This window comes from Acartia tonsa, chromosome 4 (assembly GCF_053477335.1).
Source record: "Acartia tonsa isolate MP-2025a chromosome 4, ASM5347733v1, whole genome shotgun sequence".
Taxonomy (NCBI): Eukaryota; Metazoa; Arthropoda; class Copepoda; order Calanoida; family Acartiidae; genus Acartia; species Acartia tonsa.
The window spans coordinates 18,369,238-18,385,330 of record NC_137263.1 but is presented as its reverse complement, the minus strand read 5'-3'; the positions used below and the strand labels follow the sequence as shown (position 1 = coordinate 18,385,330).

The 16,093-nt window shown below is 33.9% G+C and overlaps 3 protein-coding genes across 16 annotated transcripts in view; all 3 read right to left on the bottom strand.

Annotated features, from left to right (window-relative positions):
- The window catches only part of LOC145318001 (uncharacterized), a 5,574-nt gene extending 1,195 nt beyond the window's left edge, over positions 1 to 4,379 (bottom strand). The window contains exons 1-6 of the mRNA XM_080159311.1: positions 4,306 to 4,379; positions 2,813 to 3,343; positions 2,199 to 2,253; positions 1,361 to 1,501; positions 721 to 1,011; positions 72 to 459 (exon numbers count right to left, since the gene is read on the bottom strand). Of these exons, the coding sequence (XP_080015437.1) occupies positions 72 to 459; positions 721 to 1,011; positions 1,361 to 1,501; positions 2,199 to 2,253; positions 2,813 to 3,330 (1,393 nt within the window). The 5' untranslated portion in view covers positions 3,331 to 3,343; positions 4,306 to 4,379. The remainder of the gene's footprint in view (positions 1 to 71; positions 460 to 720; positions 1,012 to 1,360; positions 1,502 to 2,198; positions 2,254 to 2,812; positions 3,344 to 4,305) is intronic.
- Positions 4,353 to 12,763, bottom strand: RecQ4 (RecQ4 helicase). Of its 11 annotated transcripts, none has more exons than XR_013879172.1 (9): positions 12,690 to 12,763; positions 11,387 to 11,556; positions 10,283 to 11,127; positions 9,460 to 10,005; positions 9,127 to 9,185; positions 8,761 to 8,862; positions 7,606 to 8,309; positions 5,498 to 7,221; positions 4,353 to 4,855 (listed from the first exon to the last, which is right to left on the bottom strand). XR_013879172.1 is itself a non-coding variant. In XM_080159310.1 (8 exons), the coding sequence occupies exons 1-8, from the start codon at positions 12,744 to 12,746 to the stop codon at positions 5,577 to 5,579; spliced, it is 4,128 nt and encodes a 1,375-aa protein (XP_080015436.1). In that variant the 5' UTR covers positions 12,747 to 12,763; the 3' UTR covers positions 5,424 to 5,576. The 11 variants fall into 11 exon arrangements, 1 of the variants encoding a protein (XP_080015436.1); XR_013879174.1 differs by having other exon boundaries at positions 4,353 to 4,837; XR_013879175.1 differs by having other exon boundaries at positions 4,353 to 4,719.
- On the bottom strand, positions 12,754 to 16,093 carry Arl6IP1 (ADP-ribosylation factor-like 6 interacting protein 1). 4 transcript variants are annotated; one of them, XR_013879184.1, is made up of 6 exons: positions 15,891 to 16,093; positions 15,630 to 15,692; positions 15,115 to 15,264; positions 14,563 to 14,753; positions 13,813 to 14,057; positions 12,754 to 13,351 (listed from the first exon to the last, which is right to left on the bottom strand). XR_013879184.1 is itself a non-coding variant. In XM_080159319.1 (5 exons), exons 1-5 carry the CDS (start codon positions 15,981 to 15,983, stop codon positions 13,979 to 13,981), a joined length of 576 nt encoding a protein of 191 aa, XP_080015445.1. In that variant the 5' UTR covers positions 15,984 to 16,093; the 3' UTR covers positions 12,754 to 13,978. The 4 variants fall into 4 exon arrangements, 1 of the variants encoding a protein (XP_080015445.1); XR_013879185.1 differs by having other exon boundaries at positions 12,754 to 13,316; XR_013879187.1 differs by having other exon boundaries at positions 12,754 to 13,288.

Below are 16,093 nucleotides of genomic sequence, written 5' to 3'. Positions count from 1 at the left end.
AAATAGTGTCTTACAATTGGTCACTCAGGGATAGATTCATGTTTTCATAAAAAAAAAAGTTAAACAATTACCTATGACATTTGTGCTTTTTTCTTGGGGTTCTGTATTAGTTTCTGTTGGTTCTCCTAAAAGTTTGTTTACTTTACTCAAAATATCCGTATAAACTTCCTGAATTTGCTCGGCCTCGTACATGGACACACTCTCACCAAGCACCGGGCTTTCCCAGCTAGTGGCGCAGCTGGTGCCAGCTTGTGCAGGACTATCCCAGCTGTTTGCACCACCAGCTTGACCAGGGGACTGCCAGCTGTTGGAGTTGTCAGCCTTGTTAGGGCTGTGAAAGCTATTTCCTGTACCGCCACGTTGTTTGTTCTTTAAATCAGGACTACAGTCAGAGGCAGGATAGTCAGGCAGATCAATATTCAAGGCAGATTGTGCAGATTCATTGTCAGAATTATTTACCTACAAAAAAAATTGATTAAAATTAAAAATAAATAATATAGATTTGGTCAAATAATAATTTTTTAAAGAAAAATATGCAAAACAAAGGACTAAGAGGTTGGCAAAAAGGATACAAGTAAAAGGTTGAATAACCGGAGGTCAGACTGATATATAGACCCCAAGACAAACGAACGTGGGTGTCTAATCCTTAATAACTAAACTAATGGAACTACAAAAAGAAATAATATTATTGAAATTCATAATAAGTAAATATTCAGTTACCCCAATGGCACTCTTTCTAATCTCTCCGACATTTGAATAACTGTCCTCTTCTCCACCCTCCTCCTCGTTCAATGTCTCCGTCAGTTTTCTCAGTCCACTTTGTATTTGTGGCCACAGTGTGCTTGTGTTGGTTGCCACGCTGCGCTGGTTGCTGCAAGTGCTCACACTTGAATAAAGTGGATCAGTGTTACACGCAGTGCTTTCAGCACTTTTGCTATTTAACACCTTTTCACTGCTGATTCGTCGTTGCTTATCTTCATTTAAGCTATGGCTTTCATTCTTGCTAATTGCCTTTAGAGAAAAAAGTAAATTAATAAAATTAAATGCTACATTTCATTACTTATTACCTAAAGAATAATATTTTCAGTATCGCTTGATTAATATCAGCTAGATTAAAACCGGATTTTAAGCCATACTTGAAAAATCATTATCGTATCGTATTGTACACAATTTTCTACTTTTACCTTGTAATGGCGCAATGCCAACATATTTCTAATATCCAATGCAGCATGTTAAATATTACAAAAAAAACGTAAAATCAATAATAAAATTGTTTTTCTGCAAATGAAACTATCATAATTTCCATAATCTAGCCCTATATTAAAAAAACATTCAGTGTTTACGAATAAAAGAATCTAACCTCTTTGTCTTGATTTAGAGGATACTGTTGTTGGTTTAACTGTTGTGTATGTTTATATTGTTGTTGTTGGGGTGAAGCTTGTAGAAGTGCAGATACTTGCTCTTGCAACAGTTTCAGCTGGTCATTCTGCCAGTTTAACACCTACAGCAATTTTACAAAAAAATAGTTTATCAAATGATATAATAGTTGATAATACATTCTGTAACTTTTTTTGATTAAATACCCTACGTATACATAGAAAGACATGAAATTATTATCCGATAATTTTATCTTAAGTATATTTTTGAAATTCGATAAAAATTGGGTAATATTTCAAAAAAGGGGGGAGGCGAAAGTGACACTTTTTGAAACCAAAACTAAAAGTAAACAAAGGAACTCAACTAAAAAAAGAGTTACAGGTCTGAGATTTTGCATGGCAGTTGCTTTATAGGGGTAATTATGGAACTGCGAAGAAACGGCGGCGCAACCGCCAAAAACCGCCGTTTCCCGCCGAAATTTTTTTGCCTTTTCTCGACGGTTTTCGGCGGTTGCGACGCCGTTTCTTCACAGTTCCATATTGTACCCCTAAAAAGCAACTGCCATGCAAAATGTCAGACCTGTAACTCTTTTTTTAGTTGAGTTCCTTTGACTTTTAGTTTTGGTTTCAAAAAGTGTCACTTTCGCCCCCTCCCTTTGACATGACAAGTAGATTCCTGTTTTAAAGTCCTTATGAAAGCATAAAAAGTCTAATTGGTGGAATAACTATTTGCCTCGCTACTTTGGAACGCAAGAGTCCTTGTTTCACGTAATGCTATATTTTATCTGTTTGGTAGGACAATTACAAATAAAAGTCAATTACCTTTAAAATATCTGAAGGAACCGGTGACTCATGATTAGTCGGACTTTCTCTTAGTCTACAAAAAATAACAAAATAGTGAGTCATTGCATATTTACTAAAAAAATATTTAAAAATCGTAGAATTTCTACAATCAGGGTCGTTTCGGTCAGTAACGGATAGCTCTTATAATTTAAGCATGTTAGAATTGTCCTATCGATTTTAAACTTGGAGTGATGATTCCTTTAAAAGTACAATTTAGAAAACGTCGCAGCTCTATATCTCTATTTTGGGATAGATTTACACTTTATTTTTGTTACAACTTCTAAATACAGTTAAATGCTTTTATTCGATATTGATTAATGTTCGTTAGTCTGACTTTCTAATTTGTTAAGCTACTTGTTTTAATTCCTAAACTTTACTATCCCACAATCATAATTAGATACTTGGTATGAGTCTGTATTTTCATCTGTTTCATAATTTTCATGAAAGCTTAATCTTGTTCTTTAATAACCTTTTGGCTAACCATCAGAGTGCATCTCACCCCCCCCCCCCTTCTCCCTCTCCCATTAAATATAATATGTAGAACTTGAAAGAAAAAGATACTAGTTGATATATTTCTTGAAAAAGTAACTTACCCTCTTCTAAAATCACCATCATAGCCATATTCATCTAGTTTTGTACTTCTTTGTTGAGAAAAGGGAGACGTTGAAGTAAGTGGCTCCACAAAATCTACAAACTTGACTTTTTCTCTGTTATTATTAGACTCATTGGAGTAATAATTTGTTTTCTTATTTCCATTGGAATGGAAAGATTCTGACATCGATAGATTGTCAAAGTTTCTTGAAAATTCTGAAGAACGTCTAGTTGTGTCCTGCAACAGCCTCTGGTTGGTTGGCTGTGGCGGTGGTAGTGGACTTCCAATACTGTGGTTGGCAGAATTTCTTTCGTGTGAATAAGAATCATAATATCTATTCTGTTCCGTAGTGGGATATCTCATTTGGTGTTGTGCATTTGGATTATAATTTGGCCGCGGTGAAGGGGGATGGTGCCCGTTGCCGAAAAATAACGAGACCTCTGGAACCATCGGCGATATTTTTGCTACGGCTGGGTGTGAGGGGGAGGGGTGTTGGTGCCGAGGTCTGAATCCGTCCATGGTTTGCTCACAACTAAATACACAATGTATTAAAAAAATCAATACTAGGAGAATTAGTCATCTGAGTAATAAAATCCACTTATTTATTTATGAAAATATAATTATAGTAGACAATAAGGAGTTTATTTTTGCAATAAGAAATTTCATTTGTATAAAGGAAAAAGTTGATTGAAAACAATGAATCTTTTATCGGCACTGCAAAAGAAATAATTTTTATCAGTAGATAAATTTTGAATTTAAATATGGGTTTAGACGTTTTTTTTCGATTTAGTAACAAAATTACATACAGCCTAAATATCAAAGAAAAACTGACTTCTCAATTCTATACGTCATAAATTAATAATAACACTTATTTTATAACAGACATCAATAATCTCTGTTTTAAGAGACAAAGTATTTTTAAAGAATTGTTGGTATGTCAATCAATAGTGAATGATTAATGATGAGAATTAGTGAATTATTTTTGCTAGAAACATATTCCTGCCACCGACCACCCACATGAACAAAAACAAAAATTCTGGATCATGTGAATGAACTTTAATCCCTATTGATGAATAGAGTAGTTGAAGAAACAAAGCGGATTATAATATTTAATCCCTTACTTGGGATCATGCAATTATGATATTCGTAATAAAAACAACATTCAACAGTTGCGATCTGTTTAAAGAAATATATTTGAAACAAGGATGACAGCATCCATAAGTAACGAAGCAAAACATCAAGGACAACTACTAATAAGAGCATAGCATACGGATCAAATGTCTAGTTTGTCGAAAAAAAAATTATAATTATAAAATTCAGTCTACAAGTAAATTGAAATATTAACACAACAGATGTCAGGATTCCTATTCATTTTTCAAGCTCAACTTACAGGTTTTAGGCTAATTCTAGGGATTTTAGTTGATTAACCCTTACTTCAAATGGCCAGTGAAATTAGATAATCTTCTTCAATTATATAAAAAAAAAATATTTTACCTGGATTTATAGTTTTACAATCTACAATAATTTTCTAACATCCAACATTTATTTTTCATTCTATTCTGAAATTAATAAATTGACGAATTAATTAATTGACAATATTTATTTAAATCTAGGTAGATTTTTGTATATTCAATCAATAGGTATATTACATAAAAGTACACCATACAATTTATAAATGTCTAAAAAATTAAATATTATCACAAAGCCATCATGCCAAACAATTTTAAATAGTCTAAAAATAAGAAGCGTAATAATGAACAAAGTCAGGTACTAAAAAGCGTAATATGTTTTTTTCTTCAGATAAATGATCTGAATGTTTCTAATAGGTCAATATTTAATGATCAAAGAATGATTCAAAACTAGTTTTATGAATATATAATACAGAAATATTATCTATGTGCTTTAATACTTCAATTAATGATAGAAGTTATCAAAAAGTATATTTGTTGGTGTAATATAATAGTAAGTTTTCTTTCTAACCAATATATTTTTTTTCTAGATCATATGGTATTTAATAATAATTTGACTATAAATTGGTAAAAAGCTGTAAGAGGGGGGGAAGTTTTGACACATTTGCGGAAACAGTGAGTATAGGCTTTATCTTTGTACTGAGAGGATAGGTTATTAGGGATAAAATAATTCTTATATGATAAATTTTCCTAAGTTTTAAGATTTTTTGGATAGGCCTACAAGTTCAGGAGCTGCAGGCCTCCAGGTGGTCTCTGGACAGGTAAAAATAAAAATTTTATTTTTTTTGAAGAGTTAGAGGTTAACTTATGAAACAAAATTTGCATCTTTTTTCTTCAAATATGTAAATAACATTAAAAAATATGCATATTTTGTTTTATAAGTTGACCTCTAACTCTTCAAAACAAAATTTTTATTTTAATTTTGCCTGTCCAGAGACCATCTGGAGGCCTGCAGCCCCTGAACCTGAAGGCCTACAGCTCCTGAACCTAAAGGCCTATCCAAAAAATCTTAAAACTTGGGAAAATTTATCATATTATAATGATTTTATCCCTAATAACCTATCCTCTGAGTCCAAAGATAAAGCCTATATTCACAGTTTCAGCAAATGTGTCAAAACTTCCCCCCCTCTTTAATAATAAATCTTTTCGCTTTATTGGCATTCGTTAGATAATCTTATAAAATTGAAAAACCTATACTTTAAATTAACCCAGCTTACATACGATGTGTCAATTATTCAATACTAATTAAAATCATGCTAGCTTACTAATTATGTTACTAAATTTTCAAATGGAAATTTACTTTCCCGTTCGAATTCTTAAAATCTCATCAGTTGCAATCTTGACAAGAAGATTAAAATCAATGTTAAGTGCAGACCGCCAGGCAGGTGATCTGCCCCACACTTTTGCCTGAAAGTTTGGACTCTGTATTCCATGCATGACACGCGCTACCGCTCTACCGTTCCAGTTATTGTCTCCGTTGGACATGACAAAATCTCTCACTTTGTCTCTCAGGGAATTTTCCTCCTTACACTCTGTGGGGACGTTCTTTACCTCTTCTAGGATCTTTTCTGGCTCTTTGAAGTAGCTGGACAGGAAGTGCTTCAGTTTATCCGATTTTTCTTCCAGGTCGGTGGCTGTTACAGTCTCGTCGTGGTGTCTGTAGGAGACAAGATTAAAAGCACGAAATAGGCGGTAAAGATTGGATAGATCCGCGTATTCCTGATTCTTAGACCTGTCATACAGCTCCTCCTGTAACTCATCCAACTCGTCTTCAGTTATACCATTCTTAGCCTCCAGGTGAAATGATAGATTGCTGAATTCAACAAGAACTCCTGTTTTCCTCCATCCCATGGGCGTGCTTCTCCACTCCAAATTTTTCAGTTCCTTCTTGACTAGCGCAGAGTTCCAGCCCATTTGACAGCTTACTTCAACAACAGGAAATTCAATGCTAGACGCACCGTTCACCTCGACACCACGTTGGCGCTGGATGGCAATGGCAGCTGCCAACGGCGGACAGCTTGCGGCAACAATACGCAGCTGTTGGGGCCCGCCATAACATTGAACCTTGCCACATGAATAAACAGGGTTGGCCAACTTGACCCATGCAGTTTTATCCTTGAGACCTGATTCAAGGTAACAGAGGATAGTCGAAATATTTTCCTCCGGGAGGTCTAGTGCTTCAACCGTGCTTGCTATCGGCAACGCCACTTCTTTATACTCAGACTTGGACTTTTCACCGTTGATATCAAATACCATGTGTAGCAACTTACGCAGTGTGAATCTGTCCATGGAGTTGGAATAAATGTGTCGTTTTAGTTCTGATAAATCTTTACCCTCTGCCTCTAAAAACAAATGACAACGTGCAGGCTTACCATCTCGACCAGCACGACCAATTTCCTGGATATAGGACTCAAACGACTTGGGCATATTGTAGTGCACAATTGCTCGGATATCAGACTTGTCGATGCCCATACCAAAGGCCACCGTGGCAACCACAACTCGTAGCTTGCCGGTCATAAAATGATTCTGTACAGTCTTTCTTCGGTGCGGCGTTAAGCCGGCGTGATAGGGCTCAGCCGTTGCACTGTACCTTACACGATTATTGCCCAACTGTGACATCTGATATTCGCGCTCCTGCAGTTTAGTCCGCAGAAATGAAGCAATCCTTTCACAATCATCTCGACGGGTGCAGTAAACAATAACACTCTCACATGTAGCTAGAGCTCCTCCTTCACTCAATAACGCCAGCATAGCCATATCACGCTCTTCGTCACGCGACACTGACAAGGTGAGATTATTGGGAAGGAGAGGACCACGGATGACGCCCTCACTGGGAACACCCAACTGTTCAGACACACTCTCTATCATACGTTCCGGTGCTGTAGCTGTTAATCCGAGAATTGTTTTCACTCGCAGCTTTTCTCTGATCACTTTTGCCAACCTAAAAATAATTCACAATTTATTAGTTGAAACATTGAAATTCAAATATGATTATGAATTACAAATATCTTTTTGAAAAGATTAAACAATAGGAATTTCATATACAATATATCTTAGTTAGTAGCTGCTACACCTCTACAGGCGCTTTATGGGAACGAGGAATCGACCCCTGCCGCCCACGTTAGTTTTAAAACGTAAAATATTTTTTTGGAAAGGGGTGGAGTTATTTTTTCCATGGGCGATTTCTCTTGGGAGGATAGAGTTCACCTCTTTTAATTTAGTTATAAAGATTCCAAGGACCTATGAGAAGCTAACTGTAAAGGTACACATACACACATCCTGTTGCTTTTTTATATGTATTGTTGATGATTATTGAAACTCTTACCTTAGGTAACTAGGACGAAAATTGTGGGACCATTGAGAAACACAATGTGCCTCGTCAATACAAACAAACCCAATTGGAGGAAGGTGGGGTATCAGGGCTCCAAAAGCGCCACCGCCACCAGACACCGCCTCAGGGGACACCAACAAAAAGTGCAGCTTGCCACTTTTCACCTGCTCGATAATTTTCTCCTTGGCCTTTGGTGTGAGGTTATAATGAAGGGCAGCTGCCTTTAGAAAGCTGGGTAGACCAGTAACCTGGTCCTCCATAAGCGACACAAGGGGAGAAACTACAATAGTGATACAACCATATTTTTCAGCATACAAATAAGCAGGAAGCTGATAAATCAAGGATTTTCCTGATCCTGTAGCCAACAATACAAGGCTGGATTCTCCACGTAAAATTCTAGAAATTCCCTCCTCCTGTCCATCTCGAAAGCCCGAATATCCAAACTTTTTGAGCGCTGCATAAATTGTGTCGCGGTCAAAGTTCTCCGTAGAAAAGTATGATTCAGTTGAGAAATTAAGTTCTGCGGCCTGGGCTTGTGGTTCGCACTGTCTGACAGCCTCCAGCAGTTCCTCATCCTCCTGGTCCAGGTTCACATGACCATTGTTGGAGTCGGCAGCAGGTTGAGAATTCATGCCCAGCTTTTCCTTCACCTCATCTAAGGTGGCGAAATTGCCAGGATCTAGTTCGTCTGCTACGTCCTAAATAATTGAATATTGATAATTTTAAATTTCTTTAAAAAAACTTAAAAGGGTACAATTTTCTGAAGCCTTTTTTTAAAGCGATAAAAACGTAATTCTAAAAACAAAAAACAACAACATAATATTTGTATTTAATGAATCCTTCCATTACGCAGGGACAAGATACCATGATTCTGAAAATCCTCCCACATTCTTCACCCCCCCCCCCCCTCCTTAACCATTTCCTTTTAGTTACAATACATAACAAGTTTGACGCCACATTAATATATCCTATTTTTCAGCAATTTCAATTGCAGCCTCTGTCATTACGAAAATAGTTTCATACATGGAACTGTGTACTGTAGGTTTATTTATTTTTAGAGAGGGGGGGGGGGGGAGGGGTTAAGTAAAGTAGATGTGGTACCATAATTGAGAATTGTTCATATTAATTAAATGATATCATAATAAAAACCTGTGGAATAAGAGTATCTCCAGCACCTCCTGTACACCTCGTGGCAAAGTGACCTGTCTCACCACAACGATAACATTTCAACTCTTTAAATGTCTTTCCTTCCTAAGAATAAAATAACCATCTAATACAAGAATTTCATTAATCTAATCCTTCAAAAAAAATTCTTTTTTAAATACAAGTGGCTTCGCCCCTAGCATCTAGAGGCTCTATTTCGAAGAGCAGAAAATCCTGGGACCCAAGTAAAGCTTCCCTAAAAGGAAGGACTCAATCGTTTTAGTAGTAATCGAAATCTTAAGCTACAGACTAAAAACCTTGCTACTTCACATTACAGGATTCCTTAAATAAAAGAGTTGAAAATCTAGTTACCTTAGCAGCTAATTTTTTCTTAAATTCCATCATCATTAGGAATTTTCCACGGCCACCGCCTAAACACGAAAATATATTTATTCTATAAACCTATGCCATGCATTGTACTGTTTATCACAAGTTTAGTAGCGCAGCTAGCCTATGACAAGGAAATGTTCGAAATGGCGTTAAAGTGACGTCACTAAAAGTTAACACATTATCATGGCTTTTTCACTCACTGATACATTCACTCTATAAAATTCAAATCAATACAAAATAGTACATATTTCTTTACATAGATTTTTTTATGGTTTTCAAATTTAAAAGAAAAATCTTGTTAATTCTATTACTTACCTTTTGTGTAAGTCTTCTTTTTCAAGTCGATTTTCCTATAATTCTCATTGGCTTTTCCCGAGCTGACATTCTTAGACAATCTCTGTTCAGGTGTCATAAATGTTTTTTTGCCCGCAGCCCCCGCGCCTTTCCCGCCGCCAGTGCCGCCCACATTTTCCTCAAATCCAAGTTCAAACAAGTTAATATTAGACGGACCCAAAGGTGTTTCTGTCAAATGTTCATCCACTTCCGAATTTTTATTGGTATCATTCTTGTTGACTGTTTTAGATTTCCTGGCCCTTTTTGACTTGGGCTTTTTAGCGTCGTTTGACTTTTCTTCATAATCGCTTTCATTATCATCGTCATCAAGGTTGTCATTTTTAGCCTGTCGGCCATTTTTAGATTTTGTGTTTTTAATTGGTTTATACTCTTCATCTTCAGAATCAGAGCTTCTTTTCCGTTTCTTTGTTGCTTTTTTCTTTGGTGGTGGTGTTATATCGTTCCCAGCTGGACTCTTAGACTTAGATGAACAAACAGGCTCCGGCACTGCTATGGCTTCTGACTCTTCTAAATAAGATTTTTTCAATTATCCTAATCCTAATGTTCTTATGTATTTTTTTATAACTAATCATAACTAAACCATTTCTTGAAAATATTCCACTCATTGAATCAAAAAGATAACAGGAATAAGTTTCGTTTTTCTTCAGAATAATGTTAATAAACTTCTAGATATAATTGTTCAACATAGGAATAAGTTAATCATTAGAACAAAAAAAAATGAAAGAAAATGTTAAGTATAAATATTCCCATTTAATGTTTATACCAATAATAATTGAAAAAGTACCTGTCTTTTTAGCAGCAAACAATCCCTTAAAATTTGTTGGGGTTGACACCGACGACAGAAGTCTTGGGACAGATTCAGTTTTCTTGGGAGTTGCGACAATTATATCATCATGATCTTCCTCCATGTTGTCAGATTTACATTCATTTTCACTAGATTTCTCTTTCGTAGATGTTGAATCATTCTCAACAACACAAATCTTTTCCTCTTCAACAATAAAGTCATCCGATGCTGCACAACGCTTTAGCCAACTAGAATCAATCTTTCTTTCGTGGTTATTTTGGATGGATTTTTTGGAAGCTTCACATGAAGTCTTAACCTTTGTGGCAATGGGGATAAGATCTACTGAAGCAGAGTCGTCAGATATGGCTGAAGGTGGGACAGTAGTAGATTTAGGCTTAGGTTGATTAGCTGTTTCATCAAGAGTTGCAGTTTCAATTGTTTCACAAAAAATAGTGTCATTTTGTGTAACATCAAGAAAAGAAGATTGACTAAGATCACCCAAAAGTGTGGAATCATCACCTAAGGAACCAAAAAAAGAATGAGACTTATTTTCTAAACGAGTCTTTTTCTTTTTTATGCTTGTTCGTGTAAAACTTTTGTCAAATGAGAAGTCTAGTTTCCCAACAAACTTATGATTAGCCGGGGCAGGGGTAGGAGTACTCTTTTTGTTTAAGTGTTCACCCCAAACTTTTACATTTGATATGTCTTTACAGGTTTCACGACTCTTGGTTTCACTTTTAGGAAAGAGTCCAGAAAAACTAATGTTTTCATTTGTTTCTTCTGCGCAAGATTCATCAGGCAAAATCAACCCCTCGTCCGGTAATCTAGATTCCTCATCTGGTAATCTACAATAACAAAATATTTTTAAAAATTGATTAGGTATAAATTGTGCAAAATACATTAATAATAGGTAGTAAAATTATCTGTCCATTTAATGCCTAAAATAAAATCCTAATTCAAAAGTAAAATGTAAGTGATTAATATTTGATGGTGGAGGTTTAAGACGAACCTTTACTTTTAAAATTCATCTAAAACGTAACCTTGTAATTGAACAAGTTTTCACTGATATTCGACCAATTACGCGTGGCGATAAAATTGTCTTACCTAGATTGATCATCCGGACTTGTAGGTTTACTACTTTGTGATTCTTTCTCAAAATAAAGTTTGATTTTCTTGCAATTTTTGTAGGCGACTAGAACTTTCTCTGGGGCTGAAGCAATGTCTGTTCGAGATGGTTTGCGGTCATTCTGAGCGAAGAATCCACCCTCCCAGTCCTGAACAAATAAATGGTTTAATAGGAATGCAAAATTATGAAAATTCTTTGTAAATCTCAAGCAAATCCCATAAAACCAAAAGTAAAGTTTATTTAGAAAAGCCTAAAAATAATACAAAGACACATTATCTTTCAATAGGGGATAGAACAATGGGCGATAGGAACGAACAGTTTTGCTGTTTACGAAGTAATTTCCAATAAGTTGTACTTCTTACCTAGTTCAGGGCGACCACCGCCTTTTTTATATTAATATTGAAAATAACGTACTTCAAAAAAATTACAATGAACACAATAACGCACATTTTCTTTAAAAATAACGTACAATAACGTACCATAAAGCACATAGGTATACAAATTTTTTTTCCCCCCCAAAAAATTTTTACCCCGGGGGTAAAATTTTATTAAATATTGATTATTAAAAATGCGCGCGAAGCGCGCAAAATTTTTTTTTTAGAGATTTTTTATTTTGGGGGGTATTTACCCCCCCAAAATTGTTTGGCGGGGGTTAAATTTACCCCAATTGAATCATGTAAATAGTACCAACTAATAATGAGGTTTATATTCTTTTATTTAAATACAATTAGATATTCCAGCACCTTAGCCCCTAGCCTCTAGGTGCATCGCCCAAAGAGGTATTGTAAAGTTGTTTTTTTTTCAAAGGGAGTTTCCCCACCTCACTTACTTGTTGTATTTCATTTTATAAAAAGGAAAAAAAAATTTTTTTGTTAGTTTTTATGAAATACAAATAAATTAATGATTACTAATACTAATCATACATTACAGAAAAAACGTACAATAACGTATGCTGAAATGTTCATATTGTACACAAAAATCAAAAACGAACAAAAACGTACCAAAAAACCTAAAAGTGGTGTTCAATATGAACATATTGAACATAACGTACATAGTGGTCACCCTGCTAGTTATTTAAATGAAAAAATTTAACTTAAAACTTTAAAACGCAGTCCACTTTTTATGCAATTTTTGTATTTGAGGCCACAGATATGAAAGATTTTTTTTATTTTTGGTTTTCCCTAAAACACAATAGTATATCTAAATAATAATGAAATGCAAGAAAAGTATGCATGAGATTACAAAAGTATAAAAATTAAAAAAAAAAATTAAAACACTAACCTTAACGACAGCTTTAGATTGCTTAAAGAGAATTTTATACCTCTCCCGTTTCGACATTTTACTATCTGGAAACACGAAACCGGTGATTCTTACTGGGACATATATATAGATTTAATCACTATCTAATAATGCATACATAAAGAGTTTTATATTACACAATTTATCATTTTTATTTAGATGAAGTTTAAAGGATTTAAATTTTTTTAGGTATTACAGTTTTAAAAATAAAATGACTTTTCTTCTTTTAAGTTTGTTTTTTAGTTAGTAAAATGGAGCTAAAAAGTTATGATATTTAGAAACTTTAAATACTTTCTGTTTCCTGAATAGATCTTTGATGTTGATAGTATTAAGATTTTAACTTTTACTGAGTAATATTAATGGATTTCTAATAAAACTTAATAAAGTTTTTTTTTACATTATTTGATATCTTAATTGTTAAGTATTATACAATTTTCTAATAAAACTTTCTTAATGACTGGATTTAAGTACATAATGTTAAAATAGAATCGAAAGCACAAATACATTTAAATCTGGTGGTTTATATCACAATATTTATAATAAAAATATTAATTACTAAATGTTTATATTCTGGTGGTTTACTACGAAATAAGATAGGTTAAAATAATGCTTTTATGTTAAATGACAAAAGTTTTTTGTCAACACTTATAAACATATAATAAAGAGTAAATAAAGAAATGGCTTGTTTGATTTACACTTATATTCTTACTAACTAATGAGATCAATATTATTATTTATATGCCAGGTGTTTTCCACAATTTATGCTGGTATATACAAAATTAATTCATGGATGCCAAATTGAAAACTTTTTAATACTACAAACTAAAATGGTTCAAGCGATTAATATTTAACTTAAAACCTCAAATTATGCGTAAATGTGCGTTTGTAAAAACGAGTTCATTTACAAATTAAACTTAGTTAAGTTACTAACAAAAAAAGATGTTTTAATTGGCATATTGTACTAAAAGTAAACTTCAACATGATGTCAGATTAACCAGTAATTCAAAGACTAGCTATAGTTTTATTTTTAAGATAATTTTCGGATTAATATAGGATTTAGATTCATTTTAGATTTGAAAGGCTGATTTTGATTTAAACTACTAACACTTTTTCTAGTCAATATTATTAAGAAAAACATTTAATGATTATTTGGATGATATTTTTAAGAAAAATTCATTAGGATATTTTACCTAATGATTTAACATTGTTAATAAAAATTGAAACAGTATTTCTTTAATTCTAAGTGGTTACTATCAGCTTGCAGATATGATTTACTCGAGCTTCTTGGCTTTTACAAACTCTTCAAACCTGAGCATCAGACCGGAACAGTATTTGTCCAAGAATCCACGTCTAAAATATCATTTTAGGTAAATAATTACCTAGGAAAGGTTAAATGAAAAGAATTCAATCCATAATTTATACTAATTTTTTTATATTTTATTTTGAAATAGATATTTCTATTCGGACATTTATTTTGGGTGAAACAATGTTGGATACACTCATACATTAGATATTTACACAGGGGTGTATATTCTGCATGGGTTACCCTGCTACGAGGGGAGGGGGACTTAAGAGGGGGGAAAAATGAAGAAATCAACAGTCCTGAAAATATTTTTTTTATGTGGAAGGGGGAAAATATGAATAAAATTAAATAAAGAGTACCTACCAAAAACTTTTTTTTTCATTTTTCTCCCTCCAAAAAAAAGGGGGGGGGGAGGGGAGGTAAAAAATTTTTTCAGCAGGTAAAAAAAAATCTTGTGCAGAATACACAACCCTGTATTTATTCACAAGAGAAAACTTTAATACAAATAAAACCAACAATATAATGAAAGATTTAAAAAAGAAACTATCTAACCTGTAAAGTCCAGGAATCATTACCACGACTAGAACAGCCAGGTATGTGAGGAAGAACCCAGAGAACATGGCGCCAATCTGTGCAATAAGGAAAAGGGCAACCACGGTGGTAGACATGAACATCAGGGGATGAGAGTGCTTGTATCCCATGAGTAGGGCGTAGACACGGTACATACCATTCTTTACAAACAGCTGAAAATACAAGATAATATTTAAATAAAAAGTTTAAAATGGAGGTTTTTATATAGATTCATGATCATATGTCATTCAACAACTTGATGAATGCAACTTTTAATTGCTTTAACATTTAATGAATTTCAGTAGGTAACAGCTTACTGTTACCTAATTCATGTAGTTTTAGTCATAAGTTCAGGGTGTCGTGGGATTTTAAAACTTAGATTATGTCTAAAAGATTTCTGAATATTGAAATTCCTAAGCTTAGTAACCAAACGGTTGGAAAATTGGTGTCTTCTGGCGGCTGCCGAGCCCAGGGTATCTATCTATGTTTTTTTTTTTTTAGCTTTATTTTTTTCTAATTGTAAACATAACTCACCAACTCCTGGCAAATCTGATCAAGTCTCTTCTCATTCTCCATTGACCAGGCAGAGTCTGGAAATATCTTGGCCTGGAGTCTTGGCACAGCATAGTCCAGAATAACTGCTATCTCACCAACCAGGGAAAGCAGGGTTAATGTACTGGGATCCTATAAGATAATGAAATTATTTTAACAAATATGTAATATTTGAATATCAATTTGCAAAAAATAACAAAACAATATCTATTTCTGTTCAGTAACAATGCCTAGAAAAATCAGAGTAAATTCGGCATTTAGAACAAATTACAGCTATATACAGATTATAATACAAGGCAAATCTCTTCATACTATGGTAAGTCGAAAATTGTTATTTGTATGCGATCGAATTTACAACAACACAAAATTCTAAAATATATTTTTCAGGTCTAGCTTTGACAGCGATACAATATCATGCCCATAGGCGTTTTCTATGGAAGCCGTTCATTGAGATAAGCGTTAACTGAGGTTTTTTGAGTTTAGTCATTGAAACTTACCATATACCAGACCATTATAAAGAGAAGTGTGAGAGAACAGGAAACAAGGGCAGCATAAAACTCCTAAGAAAAGAACAAAACTTACAAAATATATCAAAATCAATATTATGAAATTTGTCTTTGATTTAGATTTTTTAATCGTATTCTGTATCATAAAAATTAGGTACTTGGTAAGAAAATCTATTTTTCCTAATACCCACTTCCCTTTAATTATATTCCATAATTTTGTTGAGCTTTACTTTTTTATATAAAAGAACTGACCTTTTCCCATGCGAGGACAGAGTCGACCAGAACAATAAGTTCCTTCCATCCTGCCAGTCTGTGCTTCAAATCTCCAGCTTCACTCACACTCATTTTTTAATTTTATAAATATTCTTTTTTCTGAAAACAATTAGAACTGCTTAGTCTTACCCACTGATATTATCACGAGAAAAAATTTTAAACAATAACTTTAGTGACATGTA